Below are 20,278 nucleotides of genomic sequence, written 5' to 3'. Positions count from 1 at the left end.
AATGAAGACACTGAATAAATTTTGGTCCTTAATTTTGGAAAAATTGTTCTCTTGAATTTGAATTTGATAATATGATACTATAAAATATGAGAGTAACTTGATTTTATCCAGTACCTCAGTTATTTTTTGGAAGTAAGTTGGCTTTCGAATTACTGGGTGGGAATTAACGTGAGCTCTGCAATTAAGTGAAAACATGGTGTTGTGAGCATTCAAACGAGAGGTGTAGAACTGCTCACATGCAGGTAGCTGCCTTATGAGTCTTTTCCCCGAAAGGCATACAGACAAAGCTACATGAACTTGTCGGGAGCTTGTTAACATTACGCCAGTGCTAGATATCTCAGTATTTAAGGTACCTTCACAAATATTGATCTGTTCCCAAGACTCAGAGAACAGGAATGGCTTACTCCAGTTCCACAGCCAGTGGGGGCAGAACTGAGAGCAGAGCTCAAGGCTCCGACTTCCATGTCAGATCTTTGTATTAACCTGTGCTGCTCCCGGGGCTCATTGAGGAAAATAGAAAAGGTTCTGGATCTTTTCTTTTGCTAGAGAACTATCCTTAATCTACAAGCTTCAGGATTTTGCACAGATTCTAAGACTGCTTGCAGTAATGCAGACTGCTGTTTATTTCTTGGAAGAATTAATGGGATTTGTTTTGATATTGAACTTTCTGGACCCAGTTCAGAAACTAAAATGATCATGTAAAGAGTTTTTTTCTTTGGTTATTTCCTGTCCCTTTTTGGTCATCTTTTTTGTTATGTGGATTTTTTTTTTCTTTTTTTCATGTTTTGGGTAGAGAAAACTGTTGAAGCCGCTTAGCGGCATATACCTAAGACATTTGAAATGTAACCAAGATACACAGGGTGTAAATTAGGTATAAAAAGGTGTTAATTTATGTAGGTAACACATCTCTGACTTAATTGCATTGGAATAAACGTTGAGAAGGAAACTAAATTGTATGGCTGATATTATGAGCCTCCCGGAATTTCCAGCTGTTAGACTGGTCTAAATGTGTCTTTGGGCTACGGAATACAGTGTTCTCTAGGACATAGGCGGTCCCTAGACTCTGGGGCCTAGAATAATTTAGTCATGGTGCTTTCATTTCTAAGTGTGTGCTTCTTTTATTTGAAGCAGCCAACGACATTACCCCTGGCTGGAGAGTGATGCTGTGGTGGCCTCGAGCATCGTGCAGCTGTTCACTGACTGTGTTGATTCATTGCATGAGAGTTTTAAAGGTAAGAAGAGGTTACGTTATGTCTCTGGTTGGCTGTCACTTTTTCCCTAAGTCATTCGGTTAATCTTTGGCCTCTGCTGTCCCTACTTTATTTAATTTTATTTTAGTCGGGGGCCAGTCATCTTTGACCAAAGACGGTCACTGATACAACTGGTTAGCGGTGAAGTTTGTAACATCATACGTTGTTTGTAAGGCAGCTCCGAGCTTCGCCAGCCATGGCAAATAGGCAGCCGTTCTCTTCAGATACTCTCTGGCCCTCATGTTGAACCTCGTTCTCTCTTCTGTGCCTCTAACTCCTTTTTCATGTTTTCTTTCTGTGCTTCATTTTGGGCAAAGGCTTGGGGTCTCTCTTCCAGTTTACTCAGTCTCCCCAGTCCTGTCTAACCTGCTTAACAACAACAACAACAACAAAAAGCTTTGAGTTTCTTATTTCAGTATCTAGAAGTTGTATTTGTTTTTCAAATCTACCCTGTTTCTTTTTGATAGCATCTGATTTCTTTTTTTGTTTAAAATTCTAATTGTTATTTCTTTGAAATGTTTAAACATACTTTGCTTTATGACCTGTGTGCGGTAGTAATTATCTGAAGTCCCTGCTGGGGACACCTGGCTTATGCTACAGTTGGATGTTCCTTTAGATTCTCATACTTAGAGGCTTGTTTCCTTGTGTATTTAAAAAAAATGTTCACTTATTTTGAGAGAGAGGAAGCAAAGAGAGAGAAAGGAGGCGAGAGAGAATCCCAAGAGGCTCCATGCTTAGCTCAAAGCCTCACTTAGGGCTCGATCTCAGAACTGTGAGATCATGACCTGAGCCAGTAGATATCAAGGGTTGGATGCTTAACCGACTGAGCCACCCAGGTGCCCCTCCTTTTGTATCTTTTTGTTTGTTTATTTGTTTATTTTGAGAGAGTGCGCAGGAAGGGCAGAGAGAGAGAGAGAATCCCAAGCAGGCTCTGTGCTGTCAGTGTGGAGGGTGACACGGGGCTTGAACTCACAAACTGTGAGATCACAACCTGAGCCGAAATCAAGAGTCAGATGCTTAACCAACTGAGCCACCCAGGCACCTCTCTGTGTATATTTTTAAATTTCGTATTGTGAGCCCATATTTAGAGAGATTTTCTCTGTAGAAATTCCATGAAGACCAGGATGAGGGTGTGTCTTCCAGAAAAGATCCTCATTTGTTCCATCTGGAACTATGATTCCTCAGCCTGCGGTTTCTCTCACTACACAGGTATAAGCAGTCAGACCCCAGACTCGCTTGTAGGTGTGCCCAGTTACCATGAACAGCTTCCCCCCCCACCCCGCTTCCTCCACTCCAAGTCCAGGTGAAGGCAGAGAAAAGGTTCTTTTCTTCCCCTGATCTGCCCTCTCGGTGAGGGCACAGGCCTTGGGAGACTCCTCATGCTATTAGAGCCCTGCAGAAGCAGACCCCTCAGCATGCAGCTGAGGCCTTGGTGTCTGTTCAGGACTTAACGTTTCCTGGGCTCTCTTCGCTTCTGGCCACCCGCATTTGGCCTTCTTGTCTTCCGCTGAGTGTACCTAGCTATGCATTTTCAAAGATGTTTTATTTTACCTACTGTATCCAAATGTTTTATATTGGGAGGTTTATAAGGACATTTGTTCCACTCCACCCAGATTCTTGCGGTTGCCTCCTGTTTTTCTCATTCTAGTTTCTGTTCCTGCCTATTGAATAGATTAATTATTTCCTGAAAACAGTATTTATGTCCTATCATATTCATATTTCCAAACTTTTAAGTGTCATGTTTTAGCCCAACATTCAGATGTATCTGGCCCAGTGCACTTCAGCATTGTGCAATGGCTTCCTTATGGAAACCTTCCACTCCAGCCATACTGCTTGACACACTGTTCCGCCAGTGTCCTTGGCCCTCCCCTCACTGTACTTGCTCATGCTGACTCCACTACTGGACGAAGCCTCGGGTCCTTTATATTCTTCTGCACATGTTTTTGTACACACGTGTTTCTCTTCTGCCTCTGAATCTTCATAGTGCATCTTCATAGTTTGAGTCCTTCAGGAGCAGACACCATGGTGGGGTAGAAGGCTACTTGGGATCTTTTTGGGGTGGTACCTGGGAAGATAGGAGGGAGAGGAGCGGCAGTGGGTGAAGAACGCCTTCAGGGCCCGTGCAGGTGTAACACCTGTGAAAGGCGATGGGAAGGAAGAGCAGTGCCTCTGCCCAGGCGCAGCTCCGAGAAAGGGCTGGCCAGCCCAGCAGCGAGCGCCGGGCCAGGATTCCTCACGGAGTGTTCCCCCGGTGGGCAGAAGTGGCCAGCTCTGTGCTCAGCTGTTGGCTCCACTCAGGCACTGCAGTGAGTCCTGAAGGTGCCACGGCCCGACTGGCACGTGCCGTTTCTGACTAGTGTACCTCTGTGGCTGCCGTGGCCTCTGTGGCTGCCATGTGTCTGTGTGGCACTTAGTCACAGACTTAATATGTCATCCAGTCCTTAAAAAAATGTGCACGTGTATAGAAAGATTTAGGTTCACAGCAAAATTGAGCAGAAAGTATAGCAAGTTCCCATATCCCACCCCCCCCCACCCCCTGGATAGCCTCCCCCACTATCAACACCCCCCACCAGAGTGGTACATTTGTTACAGTTGATGAGCCTACGCTGACACATCATTATCACCCAAAGTCATGGTGTATGTTAGGGTTCGCTCTTGATGTTGTACGTTGATTTTGAGAAATGTATGATGACACATACCCACCATTACAGTTCTGCCTACGCCCCCCCCCCCCACTAATTCTTGGGGAGAATTTTTTTTTCTTTCTCCGTAGTTTTAGTTTTTCTATAATGCCAAATAATTGGAATCATACGTTATATAGCATTTCATATTGGCTTCTTTCACTTACTATTATGCATTTAAGATTTCTCCAAGTCTTTTCATGGCCTGATAGCTCATTTCCTTTCAATGCTGAACAACATTCCGTTGCCTAGATGTATCCATCCAGTATTTTTTATTGATCTTTTATATATATGCCTGATCTCTTAAAAGTTTTTTTTTTTTTTTTCTGACTCAACTGTGAGATGTAAGCTCTAGGCACAGAAACATTATTCTTTTTATCCCCACAAGACTTGGGCAGTGCCGTAGGTTCAGTGTCTATTTGATAAGTATGGGTTCAATGAGTAACACATGAAATTCTAATAGTACTCACTTTTTTGTTTTTGTTTTTTTTGGAAAGATAGACTTCTGGCTTCTTCTTACCATCATCAAAAAGATTTGAGCATTAAATTATAATCACAAAGGCTGTATATATTTGGTTTCTTAGTATAAGGGACAAGTACTCTCTTAGGCTCTTGCCTGTGTATATACAGTAAGAAAGTAGCTTGGGTACAGGAGGGCACATGGCTAACATCAGGAATTGGTAGCTGAGTTCAAGGAGAGGAAACAGCACCGTGCAAAGCAGGAAGAAGTATTTTGTTGTAGCCTTTTAGTGAGGTCTTCTGAACCAGCTCTCTCCTTTTATTTGTGAGAAAATGAAGACCCAAAAAGCAAAATGAATTTATCTGAGCTCACAGAACTTAGGTGTATCTGGGCTGGAACTAGAAACTCAGTCTTGTCCTAAGAGATTACCTTTTAGACGTCTTGTACCTACATATCTGTACTTATTTAAACAAAACTATTTTTATTCACATTTGAACAAATGCTACTCTTACCTTGTCTTAAGAGGTTAAAAACATGTTAGTGTTTCATGATGCAGAATAAAGTAAGGATGTGAACCAAGGGCACAGGCATGTTAGAAATGATAAATTGATTGGTACCGTGGGCTGATGCTTATTTGTCATTTTTCAAAAGCCGCTATTAAGAAACAACATCAGGTTTCTGTTCTTGTTGTGCGTGGCTCTCTCTTCTTTGACTCCATTCATTCCTTTTCATAAAACCAGAAAGTCTGAAAAGTTTTGTTTTAGACGAAACGCCGGTTACATTGCCATGAACTCTTGAGGGCACTGTAGTAATTGATACTGGTGATGATAATACTGAGTGATGATAATACTGAGTGATAACACAGGAGTGTCATTTTAGACTAACTTGGCTGAGTGACAGCAATAATCTAGTTTTACCGCACCAAGGGTTAAGTTTTAGTCATGTGGCACGTTTCTTCTTGAGGGATATTAGATTCCTCCAGGGTGCCAAATGAGTAAGTGCTAAGGCCAGTGGCCGCATATATGCCGAGGGCAGCAGACTAAAGGGGTACCTGGAAGTGGTTGGGGTTATGCAAATGTATTTGTGTTAAAAAGCCAAATAGTTAGAAGTTTTAAAGAAACACTGATCGCCCCTGCTTTCTCCCACATCCCAGCTACTTATTCCAGTTACCCAAGTGAGTAATTACATACCAGTCTTTGTTAGTAATTTGCCATCAGTTTTTTTTTTTTTCCTGGCACATGAAAATCTTTGAAAGTGAGTAAATATAGAGAATCTTAGGTCTTAGACTTTCAGTTCAAATTTCTGTTTTGTATTAATTTGTTTATTTTCAAAGATAACCCCGAATGTCTTCAGCTGTGTTTTCCATTTCAATTTCAGATAAGCTGTCGCCAGGTGATGATGGAGCCCTCAGGTTGCACCTGCTGCATTACTGTGAAGCATGCACAGCACCCAGAATGCCCGAGTTCATTCTGTACGCTTTCCATAGTGCCTACCAGAAGCTCCCGTGGAGGGACCTGCACCCTGACCAGATGCTCATGGAGGCCTTCTTCAAAGTAAGCCTCACTCCCCGTGGCACAGCCCGGCTTCTGGGCAGCAGCCTGTTCAATGGTTTTTAGCCACAGTTGCGGTGTGGGCTTTCTGTGTGCCTGTGTGGTGCTTGTGTGGAGCATGTGACTTCCCATGGAAATCGTTTCACTGTGTGAGCAGGTGATTGGAAAACACTTCTAGGACCATTTTTAAACCCAGAGAAAGATTTTGTCTGTCACATGGCTGTCACCCCCTAGATTTTAGTAATGTTGTTCGATGAGTACATAGTTTAATGACTTCGTCATGCTCAATCTTGGTGTTTCTGGGTTTGCATATTTTTCTAGGATAGCATCACCAGACTTTCATACTGTTAAATGTTCTATTAGAGCAAAATGTAATTGGTACTCAAGCCATTAGTTTCTTTAAGCAGTTACATAAGGGAATAATGTTGTAGGAGATAGAAGTGTGTTGTAACGGCCAATGATGCATCATAATCGTATAAAGACCTGAAATGACCTGGAAAAAATGCTAATCTGTGTGTGTGAGTTTTAGCAGTAGAAGCAATAGTTGTGAAAAATAGCCACAGTGGTGTTACTTACCAGCCAGGCAGTGTTGTTGTTCTTAAGTTTATAGTTTTCTTTTTTTTGTTTGAGAGAGAGAGAGAGAGAGCGCGCAGGGAAGGGGAGAGGGAGAGAGAATCTTCAGTGGACTCCACGCCCAGCGAGGAGCCTGATGTGGGGCTCAATCTCATTCATGACCATGAGATCACGACCTGAGCCGAAATTGAGAGTCGGACGCTTAACTGACTGAGCCACCCAGGCACCCCTCTTATGTTGCTATTTTTAAAAACCTGTTATAATCTGGTGTTCTTAGCTTTTTACAGTCATTTCCATTTATTTATTCATAGTCACTAGCTCATTTGTGTTCACTCTTAACTTAATGTCAATTGATTACTGGGACACCCTAAGTGCTTTAATTACTGCAGGTCCACAGTGGTTCACGGCAGTAGTGAAATGTACTGCAGTCCTTCTGTGCTGCACACGGAGACTCACCCGGGATGTTCTTGTCAGCCACTTGTCTGTGGCTGAGCTCCAGGGAAAGCTGAGGAGAGTTGTCTCAGAGATAAAAGGTTAGGAATGATTTTGTAGCTAGGTTTAGTATATGAGACAGGTCCTAAGTATGTATTTGTCACTGTTACGAACATGGAAGAAAATGTTTGTTTAAAGAGCTGTAATACAGCTTTAAGTAGGAGGGCAGCCTCGGCTGTGTGACAGATTAAACTAGAACAGTTTCTGAAGGGATGCTCTAGACTCTGTGCCTCTAGGAATTTTAGTCTAATGATAGATGACCCCGACCTGCCCAGAAGCTGGAAGCTTTTCAGTTCTATGTGTCTTGCTGGCCTTAGAAGGGATGTTTTTTGAAGGGTTTAGAGTGAGGTTAGAGGTTATTAGGAGGATGAAGAATCATTTTCTAAAAGGGAAAAGGATAAGTAGTTAGTATGATACAATGATGGTAGTCATGGGAGGGCATGAATCATTACCAAGTTCCATTGATTGTGATTTTATAAATGGAGTAGAGCTTTTTAACCTTCATTTTAAACAGGAAAATTTATAGCCAGCCACATTTTATTTTAAACAGACTGTTGAGGGGTGCCTGGTTGCTCAGTCGATTGAGCGTCTGTCTTCGACTCAGGTCATGACCTCGCGGTTCATGAGTTCCAGCCCCGTGTCGGGCTCTGTGCTAATAGCTCAGAGCGTGAAACCTACTTCAGATTCTGTGTCTCCCTCTCTCTCTGCCTCTCCCCTGCTCGTGCTCTGTCTCTCTCTCAAAAATAAATAAACATTAAAAAAAATGTAAACAGACTGTTGAAATGGGCTAATAAGATAGAACTCTGACATTGATTATATACTTTAAAATATATCTACCACCCCTCCTACCAATCCCTAATGTATTTTGAATAGGATTTAACATTATGAAGTCATCAAAAATCACAAAGACTAATGTTGTGGAGATATTTTTATAACATAACATTACACTAAAAAGGCAGTATAAAAATTATGTACACTGTTATAGTAGGTCTAAAAGTAGAGTCCTAGGACCAGTAGTGTCTGTACCACCGGGAAACTTACTAAAAATCCAAATTCCTGCTCCCACCCTGGATTTAGGAAATACAAAATTTGGCAGCAGGGTCCCACAGTCCGTGTTTTAGTGGGTCTTTAGTGGGGGGAGGGGGTTCTGATGTATGATCAGCTTTAGGAACCACTGGCTAGTAGATCTCAGCCTTTGACCTGTCCTAGCACATCTGAGGGCTGTAATAGACTCCCCTGAACTTTGGTGACTGACCGTGGCAGTCTGGTTAGAGCTAGGGAAGGTCACTCCTCTCCTATTAAGAATTAGTGGAATAGAGGCACCTGGGTGGCTCAGTAGGTTGAGCATCTGACTCTTGATTTTGGCTCAGGTCATGATCCCAGGGTCGTGGGATTGAGCCCTGTGTCAGGCTCTGTGCTGAGTGTGTAACCTGCTTAAGATTCTCTCTCTCTCTCTCTCTCTCTCTCTCTCTCTCTCTCTCTCTCTGTCTGTCTCTCTCTCTCTCTCCTTTTGTCTCCTGCTCATGCACTCTCTCCCTCTCCCTCCCTCCCTCTCTCTAAAAAAAATAACAAAGAAAAAAAGAATTCGTGGAATAAATAATGAACTCTAAATAAGGTGAAAAATGTACACATTCACTGAGCATGGAAGAAAAAATATGACAAATGTTAAGTCTAAATCTCTGGGGGAAGGATTTATAGATGATTTTTATAATCTGGGAAAAAAGTTATTTTCTAAAATACAATTTAGTAAACACTGATTTATACACATCTTCAAGATAGCTTAAAGCAAAACATTGATTTGAATTCATTTCCCTTTAGGTGGAACGAGGAAGCCCTAAGAGCTGCTTCTTATTTTTGGGGTCTGTCCTGTGCGAAGTCAACTGGGTCAGTGTGCTCTCTGACGCCTGGAGCCCCAGTCCTCACCCAGAGACGCGGAGCATGATTGTCTGCCTCCTTTTCATGATGATTTTATTGGCAAAGGAAGATCAGCTGGTAGACCAAGCAGTAAGTTTGGAGAGCCTGAGATGAAGACTTGGCAAGGCTTCCGAGATCCTCCCTTTCTATGAAGTTGTAGTTTTTCACTGGTTTCCCTAACACCTCTGTCGGCGTGATATCTGCTTGGCATTTGGGATGTGCCTTCAACTAGTGCCTGATTTTCTGGGATCGTTCCTAATCGAATTCTGGATCATGAAGGGAGGCACATGGAGTTAGAGTATAAAAATCAATTTTATCTTCCATCTCATTAATTGCTAGTTCTATGACTAGATCCAAGAGTTCCTTTGAAAAATTGGGTTCTGAATACTTACAAATCTTAAAGTGTTTTTGCCAAGACTTTGGTTATTACTTTCACTAGCACTTCTGCTTGAGTAGATACTTCTTTGACATCTTACCTGTTCCATGCTGGTCATGGGCCCTCTTAGAGGTCACTCCATAGACTGGAGACATATTTCTGGGAAATGGGGAACTCCAAAACTAAAGGAGTGTGTGTTTTATTTTCAGGATTCACCTCTGCTGAATCTCCTTGGACAAACAAGCTCACTTTCATGGCATCTTGTAGACATTGTGTCATACCAGAGTGTGCTGGGTTATTTCAGCAGCCATTACCAGCCATCCGTCATCCTGGCAAAGGAACCTTCTGCTGAATTAATCATGAAGCTGCTGAGAGTGTCTGCAGGCCTTTCTGTTCCTACTGATGGCCAGAAACATCTCGTAAGTCGAGTGGGTGCTTTAAAAGGCAGAGTGTTCTTCAGGGTTGTAGTAGTGTAAGTGCTACTGAGGACAGGCTCAAGCCTCGTGATGGCTCAGTTAAAAAAGGTAGAGGAGGGGCGCCTGGGTGGCTCAGTCGGTTAAGCGGCCGACTTCGGCTCAGGTCGTGATCTCGCGGTCCGTGAGTTCGAGCCCCGCGTGGGGCTCTGTGCTGCCCGCGCAGAGCCTGGAGCCTGTTTCAGATTCTGTGTCTCCCTCTCTCTGACTCTCCCCCGTTCATGCTCTCTCTCTCTCTCTCTCTCTCTCTGTCTCAAAAATAAATAAACGTTAAAAAAAAAAAATTAAAAAAGGTAGAGGATGTATGTCATGGTGCACTTATTTTGTACTCCTAGAGTTTTTAGTTTTAATTATCTCTCTTGGTCAACCTTCACTTACGGCAGGATCATGGGCTAACGAGAGGTGAAAAAGGTTGGGGGTGGCAGCTGTTGGTTTAGGGATCTGGATGTCCTTGGCAGCAGAATGGCAGGGAAGTTATGAGCACGAGTTTGAGGTCTGACCAACTCCGGTCCCCCGCCCCCTGCCATTGTGACGTTGGTGTTCTCATCTGAATTGGAAATAGTAATACTTGCCCGTAAAGTGTTGTTGTGAGAATTAAATTAGGTAATGAACATAAAAGTGTTTGGAAAAGTTTCTGGCAAGTAATTAGTATAGCGTTAATGTTTTTATTAACGGAGTCAAAAAGGAAGAGTGTTCTGGAATTCGGGAGAATGTGTGTTCTAGTGACAGATGTGCGCGTATCCCTAGACACAGGGTCGGTCCTTCGACACACACCTGTCTTTGTGTGGTCTCCTGCTGTGTTCTCTCTACCCGCTACCAAAGCAGTCAGAGCCGCGGCATGCTCCCCAGCACTTAACACTGCTTGCATGGATTCATATGAACGCTCCTTTTTCTGTCAGGATGCAGTTCCAAAATGCCGAGCCTTCACTCATCAGATGGTTCAATTCCTCAGCTCCCTGGAACAAAATGGAAAAATCACCTTAGCAGCCCTAGAAAAGGAGATGTCTAAGCTCTTGGATGATATCATCGCCTTTAACCCACCTGGTAAGTGGCCACGGGCAGTCATGTATTTATTCAGTCGGTGAATCCCTGTGGTGTGTGAGGCCTCGTGAGGTCCGGGAGGCGGGCAGGACGCTTTCAGTCGTGTTCCCGGAGAAGTGATGCGCAGAGAGAGGACTGGCTCCCAGGGACACTGTCATTTCAGCACTGGGGAGGCACGAGTGCTAAGAACTTGAGGAGGGGTTCACACTGTCAGGTGCTGGTGTGAGGTTAACTGGACTGAGGGCTAAGCTAGACGACTGGATTTAATGAGTGGGGGGAGCCAGAGACGGCCCGTGAGCAGCATTCCAAGATGCTTTGGCTCTTCCCTGGTGGGCACTCCAGAATCACCTATAGACACGTGAAGAAATTGTGTGCAGAGAACTTGTGCTCCCAGCAGTTTGGTGGACTGGGTATCCTGACTGCTTCTGCTGAAAACAACTAAGAATGCTGGAGAAAATGTTTTTATGAAACCAAAAATGAAACTTATCATGGAAAATCTTAGAAGTCAGGACCTAAGTGGAGGAGGAACCTGCAAAGGTAATTGGAGTGCCGAGGCTGGCTTCCCCCATGAAGGCTTTTGTGGAACCTTCTTAGACTGGGTGGAGGCACTAAAGGCCGGGGCTTGCTAGTAATGGGATCCTAAAAGGAGCTCCTGTGCATCACCCACAGGATGGCATCTTCAGGACAAGGGTAGCTAGAGCTTAACCTGCCCCTGGGAGAGGAGGGCAAAGACAGTGGTATGTTTGACCTGGGTGTTGGGGCACATGTCTGTGTGGCGGGCAAAGAGCTACATCTTTTTGAAAATTAGTAAGTATAAGTTGAAGCACATCTTTGAATTTGAAGCACAAATTCCCGCTACCTAGACTGTCAAGGGAAAAATTCCTGTATGTGGAAATTGAGTTCAAGTTGTTCTGGGTTGGCAGTGCCGTTAGATGCCTCGTACAAAGCAACCACAGAGCCACTTTGCAGAAACCTGTCTTCAACTCTGGCCTCAGAGTTCCAAGGAATATGAAATCCTAGCAGAAAAAAAAGTCATAAAACACATAAGGAAACAAGGCCCCACAAGCAAGTCAGCAGAAAATGACAGTAGACTCACACATATAAAGACTTAAGACACTGGAATAATTAATGAGCACAGTAAACTAGTATTTTTAATCTTATTTGATGAAATAAAAGATTTGAAAATGTCAGTAAGGAGCAAGAAATTATAGAAATATACAGCTTTGAGAGAGAATCAGATATTCTAGAAATGAAAATATAAAAATTGTGATAAAAACTTGGTAGGCTCAACTCATCTGAAGAGAAAATTAGTAAGCTGGAAAACGAATATGAAGACAATGTCCAGAATGCAGACCAGACAGAGAAAGAATGTGGAAGTGAGGTTAGAGGGCATGGAGGATAGGCCGAGAAGATTTACCACATATCCAGTCACTCGGTCAGAATTCCAAGAGAAGAGGACAGAACTGGGGGGGGGGGGGGGGCAGTAAGGAGCTGGAGAGGTAGCAGGGCTGAGAATTTTCCAGGGCTGATGAACGGAACACTCCTCGGATTCAGTAAACCCAGCAAATCTCAAGAAGGTTGGAGAGAAATTGATATCTGTACACACTGTGGTGACACTGCAGAGGTACCAGGGACAAAGGAAACAACTTTCACATGAAGGAAGGAAGGACAGATGGGCGGACACGTTCAAAGGAACAACATTTGCACTGACCGCCGATTTCTCAGTAGCAACAAAGGAAGCTAAGACAGTGGAGCAACTCGAGTGTGCTCCGAGAAAATGACTGTGACCTGGAACTGTCACCTTAGAGATACCGTCTTCAAGGGTAAGGATAAAATAAAGATATTTTCACTGACAATGGAGAGTGTCCCAAAGACGTCACTAAAGGCAGTCTTGAAGCATGTTCTTTAGGTAGAAGAGTGATCACGAATAAAAAGGATTGGATTGCAAGAAGGAAAAGTAAGCAGAGAAAGTGGTAAAATGTGGTTAATATGAACATAAACTGCCTGTGGAAAGCTACAGTCAGCATGCATTTAGGGGCTTAAAAAGCAAAAGCTGAAATTAAACTATATGACCACAAGTATATAGAAGTGAGGAAGGAGGTTGAGTTAAAAGCATTCTGAAGTTTTAGTATTGTTCGAAAGGGTCAACAAATTGATTAAATTTATACCTTGATGAAATGCGAATGTTGACATTTCTCAGATGTTTGCTAAAAGAATAGAAATAAAATGTATAATTGCCAAGTTAGTGGAAAGAGATAAAAAGGAATGGCCAAAATGCATTTAGTCCAAAGAAGGCAAGAAAAGAAGGTTGGAGAAGGTGAGAAAAATAACCAAAACGAGGTGGTAGAGTTTACGTCCGTAAATGTTAATGGACTGTTTAAAAGACAGAGTTTGTCAGACTGGATTAATAATGCACAACACCAGCTCTAAGCTGTTTATAAAAAGTACATACAGGGGCGCCTGGGTGGTGCAGTCGGTTAAGCGTACGACTTCAGCCAGGTCACGATCTCGCGGTCCGTGAGTTCGAGCCCCGCGTCAGGCTCTGGGCTGATGGCTTGGAGCCTGGAGCCTGTTTCTGATTCTGTGTCTCCCTCTCTCTCTGCCCCTCCCCCGTTCATGCTCTGTCTCTCTCTGTCCCAAAAATAAATAAAAACGTTGAAAAAAAATTTTTTTTTAAAAATAAAAAGTACATACAAAGCATAGGCTATACAAAGCTTTCTTAGAAGGCAGTCATAGCAGGCAGTTACTAAAATAGAAAGCTGGCATAGCTTTCATATTAGACAGATAGATAGGACTATATGGCAGAAAGCATTACAGACCCAGATGATCTCTAGGGTGTTTTCCTGCCTTGAAGTTGCATGACAGAAAAATAAATAAATAAAAAGGGTTAATAGAGATAGAGTCATTGGAAATTGATAAAAGTTTTCATATACCAGGAAGATACAATAATGCTAAATGTATTTGTACCTAATAACACAGTAGCGACTACAAATACCTGAAGTGAAAATTGACAGAATTAGGAAGAGAAATGTGAAAGTCATTCACAATAAGAGATGTGGCCACATTTCTGACAGTAATTAATTAAGGAAGGAAAATCAGTAAGGCTCTAGGAAGTCTGATGGCCCAGCTGGCTGTAGTGCCCATGCGGAGGAGATGTGCCCTGTAAATGCAGAACTCACGTGGTGTCAATCTTGCCCGGCACGGGTAAGGAACCTCCCCACTTGTTCAGTAGAAAGTCAGTTTCCACCAATCCCAAAGGACTGGTGTGGAACAGACCACGCACATTTTAACCACAGTGCAGTGAACTTAGGAATCAGTAGCAAAATATAATCGCGTGCTGGAATTAAGAAGCAAACTTTAAATAACTGATGACCAAAGAAGCAATCATAATAGAAATTAAAAATATTTAGAACTGGATACAAAACCAGAATGCATCAAAACTTGTAGGATGCAGCTGCAGTGGCACTTAATTGCTTGGCCTTAAATGCTTATATTAAAATTTTAAAAAGATGAAGGTTAGTAAGGTAAGGATCCAGCCTAAGAGGTTATAAAAAGAACAGCAAAATACAACTAAAGACTGTGGAAGGGAAGAAGTAATAATCCAGAGAAGATAAGTAGGAAGAGACTGAGGATGAAGAACAATGAAAGTGGCCAATACAGGCGTTGGTGAATCTAAATGAAATGTGAGTGTCTAAAACAAGAATAACAGTAACGCCTCCCTGGGTTATGGCACCAGTAGGTTAAAGCCCTTGCATGGTCTGAGAGTCAGTTAACATCAGACTTTGAAAACTCAAGAATGCATGTGTCGTTTGTAAGATAACCACCATAAGAATGTTGAGTGTTTAACTTCTAGACGAAAAGAGAAAAAGTACAATAAGATATAATGAAGTAAAAGAGAGAAAAAGGAATGTGGAATAGGAGGAATAAAGAGAAGATATATCAAAAGATAATAGATTTAGACCCCGTTACGTCAGTAATTACATTAAATATGAATGACTAAAATTGTCACACTGAATAAAGGAAGGAAGAAAAAGATGACCCACTAGAAAAAAATGAACAAAGACCCTTGAATTGACCCTCCACAAAAGAGAATATCTAAATGACCAGTGTATCTACAAAAAGGTGCTAAACCTTGTTAATAATCGGGCAAAATATCGGGGTGCCTGGGTGACTCAGTCGGGTAAGCATCCGACTCTTGGTTTCAGCTCAGGTCATGATCTCACAGCACGGAGCCTGCTTGGGATTCTCTCACTCTCCCACTCTCTCTGCCCCTCTCCCGTTTATTCACACATGCATGAGCATACTCTCTCTCTCTCTTTCTCTCAAAATAAATAAGTAAACTTTAAAAAAATAATCAGGGAAATACAAATTAAAACCTTAGAGACAGGGGCGCCTGGGTGGCGCAGTTGGTTAAGCGTCTGACTTCAGCCAAGTCACGATCTCGCGGTCTGTGAGTTCGAGCCCCGCGTCAGGCTCTGGGCTGATGGCTCAGAGCCTGGAGCCTGCTTCCGATTCTGTGTCTCCCTCTCTCTCTGCCCCTCCCCCGTTCATGCTCTCTCTCTCTCTCTCTCTCTCTCTCTGTCCCAAAAATAAATAAAAGTTGAAAAAAAAAATTTAAAACCTTAGAGACATATGATGACATATCCATTAGAATGGCTAAAATTAAAAAGGTTTCAATACTAACTGTTGGCAACTATGTAGATCAGAGTAACTCTCGTGTACTGCTGATCACAGAGTATATTGGTACAACCTTTTTTAGAAGTTTGCTATGATCTACTGGTTTGCATATCTTACGACTCAGAATTCTGCTCCTAGAATATTCTAAAAGAAATGCACCTGTGCCCTGGGAAATATGAACAGTGTCTGTAGCTATGCATCTAAGGGGGTCCAAAACCGAAAAGAGCCCATTTGTTCAGTAGAAAGGACAAATTGTTGTATATTTGTATAATAGAATACAACAGTGAAAATCTGCCTCATCATGGGTGAATCTCACAAACTTTTAAATATTTACTTAAATACTGTTTGAGAATAGGTGATTGTAGTGTACTATGCTGGGAAGCATAGTCATTTAAAGCTGGTGTCACTGAGCAGATTGGAATTGGTGAACAAGAAATCAGTTGAAATTTCTCGAACATATCTGCAATATAGATTTACCATACAGGGCATGTAATATGGTAGTCAAAAATAGAGATTCTGGAACCAAACTGCCTGCTTTATCCACTTGCTAACTATGTGATCTTGTAGAAGTTGTGTAACTTCATCTGCAGACTGGGCATAATAATCGTACCTGTCTCATGTGGATAGTGTAAGCACGGAATGAGTGTATGCCTGGAGCTGTAGCATCAGTCTGGCAAGTCAGTAACTCAGTGAATGTTAAAAAAGGAAAGAAAAGAAAATTACCAGACAGTACTGGAGAGGCTGTTGTTGTTTTTTTAATGTTTATTTATTTTTGAGAGAGAGGGAGTGAGCAGGGAGGAGGAGAGAGAGAGGGAGAAAGAATCCAAGCAGGCTCCACGCTATCAGCACAGAGCCCGATGCAGGGCTTGAACTCATGAACTATGAGATTGTGACCTGAGCTGAAATCAAAAGTCAGACGCCCAACCTGACTTGCCACCCAGGTGCCCCGATAAGAAGTAGGTCTTATAGTAACATTAAGTTAGGGTTTATTCAACACTTGTGAGTGGGTGAGTTTGGTTTGATAGGTGTGATGAGTAAGACCAAGACTCCTCTACTTTCACTGATGTGAGTACCGAAGCCTTGTGATAAGAAAGCCCCAGTTCTAGTTCAGTAAGAATTTTTACCTAACTCGAGGAGAGCTAGAAGGAGCTGGCAACAACCGTGGCCTGTTGGATTGTCTGTTCCATGAACTCCCGGTGAAATGTTTTCTATTTGGGGATGTGAAGAAGGAATCCACCTCAATAACATTTTGCAGTTCTCTTGTAGAATGAATTTGCTTTTTCTCGTCCTCTGTTGTCTTTTCATCTCAATTTTTTGGAAAGACCCATTATATTGCCCGTCTGTCCACTTTTCTTACTGAAGAAACAAAGAAAGAAATAAAAACTGCTTAAGTGAGGAGTTCTTTTGAAAAGGTTTAAAAAGGTTTTTCTTTTCCTTACTTTTATATTTAGTTTTAAGGAATAACCTCTGTTCCTTGTAAATCACTCCAGAATATCTACAGCTTTGGCACTGGTGAGTGGAGGTACTGTTTCTAGACAATTTACCAGGTGGCTTTTGAGATCTGTGAGCAAAGTCTGGACGATAAAGTCTAAGTAAGCATGTTCTGATAAATAATTTAGTCTTTTACCAGCTTGATGTCTATTTATTGAAGTATAGCTCAGCCGCCTCCCGTAACCAGGGATCTCTCAGTGGTTCCTCCTTTGCCCTTACGAAGTACTGATGTGCTGCATCCTGTCCTTAAAAGCTACACCCCATGCAGAGTGTTCCTTCTGGTCCTTCAAGATCAGTGACCAGAACTGTAAAGTGTGCCCTAGAGTGTGGCCAAGATCGGGTACATTGACATCGCCATTCCTGCAGCCGCTCACGATGTGTCTGTGCTCCCCTGCAGACATGGACAGCCAGACCCGCCACATGGCGCTCAGCAGCCTCTTTATGGAAGTCCTGATGATGATGAACAACGCAACTATTCCAACGGCAGAGTTCCTTCGGGGCAGTGTCCGCGCCTGGATTGGGCAGAAGGTGCACGGGCTGGTGGTCCTGCCTCTCTTAACAGCAGCCTGTCAGAGCCTGGCTTCTGTCCGCCACATGGCTGAGACGACGGAAGCCTGCATCACTGCCTACTTCAACGAAGGTGCGAGGCTCTCTTTAGGATGGTCTTTTCCAGGGGAGAGTAAAGCTTTCTCAGAAAGATGTATCTTTCTGGACCCTTCCAGTGAGCGATTTGTTTGTTAATGTAGCTGATGTTTCACAATGTATTTTGTATTGTCCACAAAGATCTGCAGTTAGTGTGAGAACCTATGGCCCGTGTCTGTTAGTACAGTCCTGTTTCAGTGGAGGGAACCTCCAATTCATTTTATAGTGGTTTTGGAGGTCAGACCGGCTCTTTTATAGGAGGCAGGTCATGTAAAGTCACAGGCCTAGCCATGATCTTCCAAAGAAATGCTATAAACCAGAATCTTTATAAGACCCACTATGTTAATATTCTTTATTTTTGTCACTTTTTAAAATGAGTTTTCATGTGTGTCTTTTATTGCTTCTTGTCACATCTTTTACACTATTACAAAGAGATCAATGCCCCCCCCCTCCCCCCCACCTTTTAAAAATCACTCTTATTCCCTAACCTCCCTCTAAACTCGATTCTGGAAACATTGTGGTTTGGTTAAGAAGAATTGCTTGGATGAACATTCTCAGCTGTGGTACCCAGATACACATCATTGTGCACACAGTGGGAGAGAAGGAAGGGTATTAGAGCAAGAAGGCCGGGAAGTGCCCGTCACCTGCTGCTGCCCTTCCTTGACAACCCATGAACAGTGCATGTCCCTGTGTCCCCCCATGGAAGGTGCTGCACATGTCACCATCTCCCCACTGTCATTCCCCCAAAGAATTGAGAACCACTAGGATAACACTCCTGCTTCAAATTCATTCGGGTTGCTAAAATCAAAAAATTTTTTTTCAGTTTGTGAAACAGTTTTAAGGATTTCTGTTGAGGTATGAGTCAAACCAAGCCCTGAAAAGTAGAAATACTTCTGTCAAACAGAGTAATAATAATTTCCTTGAGAAAAGCATATTCACAACCCACTTAAAAGGTATTAGATGAAGTTAAAACCCTTAGGTGACTTGGACAGGCAGTACCTACCTGTGATTTTAAGGTATTAAAAGGGAGAGAAGGGTGATTCTGACCTCTTGCCCTCTAGCCGTGGATGGGCACTTAGCGTGAGGACTTCCCAGTCTGTGCCATGAGGCACGTTTCACTTGTGTGGCCTCCAGGGCCCACGCGGGCTTGACATGAAGCCTAAAGTGAAGAGGCCCATTCCAGCAGGTAAATAATTTCATTCTTGTTTTCATCTTGCTATCTTTCCTTGTTTTTTTTTTGTTTGTTTGTTTGTTTTTTCAGGCTCCCTCAGTCAGAATTTAGGATGGGGCCCCATTCTGGTGTCCCTCCAAGTTCCGGAGCTCACCATAGAAGAATTTCTGCAGGAGTGCCTGTCCCTCGGCAGCTACCTGACTCTCTATGTCTACTTGCTACAGTGTTTAAACAGCGAACAGACTTTAAGGAACGAAATGAAAGTGCTTCTCACCCTGAGCAGGTGGTTGGAGCAGGTGTACCCCGGGTATGTTGGCCCTGTGGCTGCTCTGTCCCTGTCACTGTGTTAACACGCTGGGCTGTCAGCCAAAGCTTTGAAAGTACCAAGTGTCCCCCATACTTAAAATTCAAATGTGGAATTTCAATTAAACAGGAGCGGAAAGAAGCCACCTCTAATTGTGTTTTCCTCCTGGCCCCCCACCCCCCCCAGCTCCGTGCAGGAAGAAGCCAAGCTGTTTTTGTGGTGGCACCAAGTCCTGCAGCTGTCCCTGATTCAGACGGAACAGAGTGACTCGGTCCTGATAGAGTCTGTCGTTCGAATTCTGCTCATGCTTCAGAGCAGACAGAGCCAGCTGGCCGAGGAGAGGCTCAGCTCCGGGATTCTGGGGGCAATCGGGCTGGGCCGGAAGTCGCCCCTGTCCAACAGGTAAGCAGGCGCCTGCCACTGCTCTTCCCACTGGGTCTCAGCATCTGCCCCTGCTTGGGGACTGGGATACTTGAGTAGGCTTTTTGACTTCAGGGCTAGGTCCCCTCCTAGATTAAGGGGGGAAAAATCAGCTTGATTACATCTTTATATATTACAAAACATGTTTATTTTTTGTAAACAACTTTGTTTTCACATTTAAAGAATGTTTTCTTAGTAGTATCTCTCGTTGTATTTTTTGACTGTGTAACCTGACCACACTGCTGATTTCTTTCTGGCTTTGAGCCAGCGATGGTGTGTAAAGCTAGGTTATAATACCCCAGTTAGTTGCTTCACTGCCTGTACTTTGTCAGGGCAGCGCAGGTCCATGAGGGACTCAGTCTCCTAGAACTGTGAATCGTGATGAGTTCAGGTCAACTGATGAGAGGGATAAGTAATGAGAAACAAGTCTAAGTTTTAGTTGCTGAAAATTGCAAGGCATGGAAGAATTTGCCATTGGCCTTCAATTTTTATCTCCCTTATTTGCATAGTGGTTTTCTTCCCTAGCCTTTATCAGGGTTGAAAAGAGTTCTGCCATTGTGATGTCAGCATTCTTGTAGAATAGCCCCTTGCAACTTCGGGAATCACTTAGTCCAGACCAGGTCACATCATGTGTCTTTGTTTGTGGTAGAATTTAGCAGGAGTATGTGACTTTGATTTACCTGAATTGTGGCAGACTACACATAACGTAAAATTTATTACAGTAACTCTTTTAAACTATACAATTCAGCAGCGTTTAATACAT

The 20,278-nt window shown here is 43.0% G+C and overlaps 1 protein-coding gene across 1 annotated transcript in view; it reads left to right on the top strand.

The window, feature by feature from the left end:
- Positions 1-20,278, top strand: part of EPG5 (ectopic P-granules autophagy protein 5 homolog) — a 108,009-nt gene that overhangs the window by 79,854 nt on the left and 7,877 nt on the right. Inside the window, exons 35-42 of the mRNA XM_011288022.3 lie at positions 1,129-1,232; positions 5,769-5,944; positions 8,825-9,010; positions 9,506-9,715; positions 10,669-10,813; positions 17,376-17,618; positions 18,882-19,098; positions 19,282-19,497. Of these exons, the coding sequence (XP_011286324.2) occupies positions 1,129-1,232; positions 5,769-5,944; positions 8,825-9,010; positions 9,506-9,715; positions 10,669-10,813; positions 17,376-17,618; positions 18,882-19,098; positions 19,282-19,497 (1,497 nt within the window). The remainder of the gene's footprint in view (positions 1-1,128; positions 1,233-5,768; positions 5,945-8,824; positions 9,011-9,505; positions 9,716-10,668; positions 10,814-17,375; positions 17,619-18,881; positions 19,099-19,281; positions 19,498-20,278) is intronic.

The sequence above is a fragment of the Felis catus genome, chromosome D3 (genome assembly GCF_018350175.1).
Source record: "Felis catus isolate Fca126 chromosome D3, F.catus_Fca126_mat1.0, whole genome shotgun sequence".
Classification (NCBI taxonomy): domain Eukaryota; kingdom Metazoa; phylum Chordata; class Mammalia; order Carnivora; family Felidae; genus Felis; species Felis catus.
Note: the sequence above shows the minus strand (reverse complement) of the source record. Positions and strands in the feature narration are given on the sequence as shown.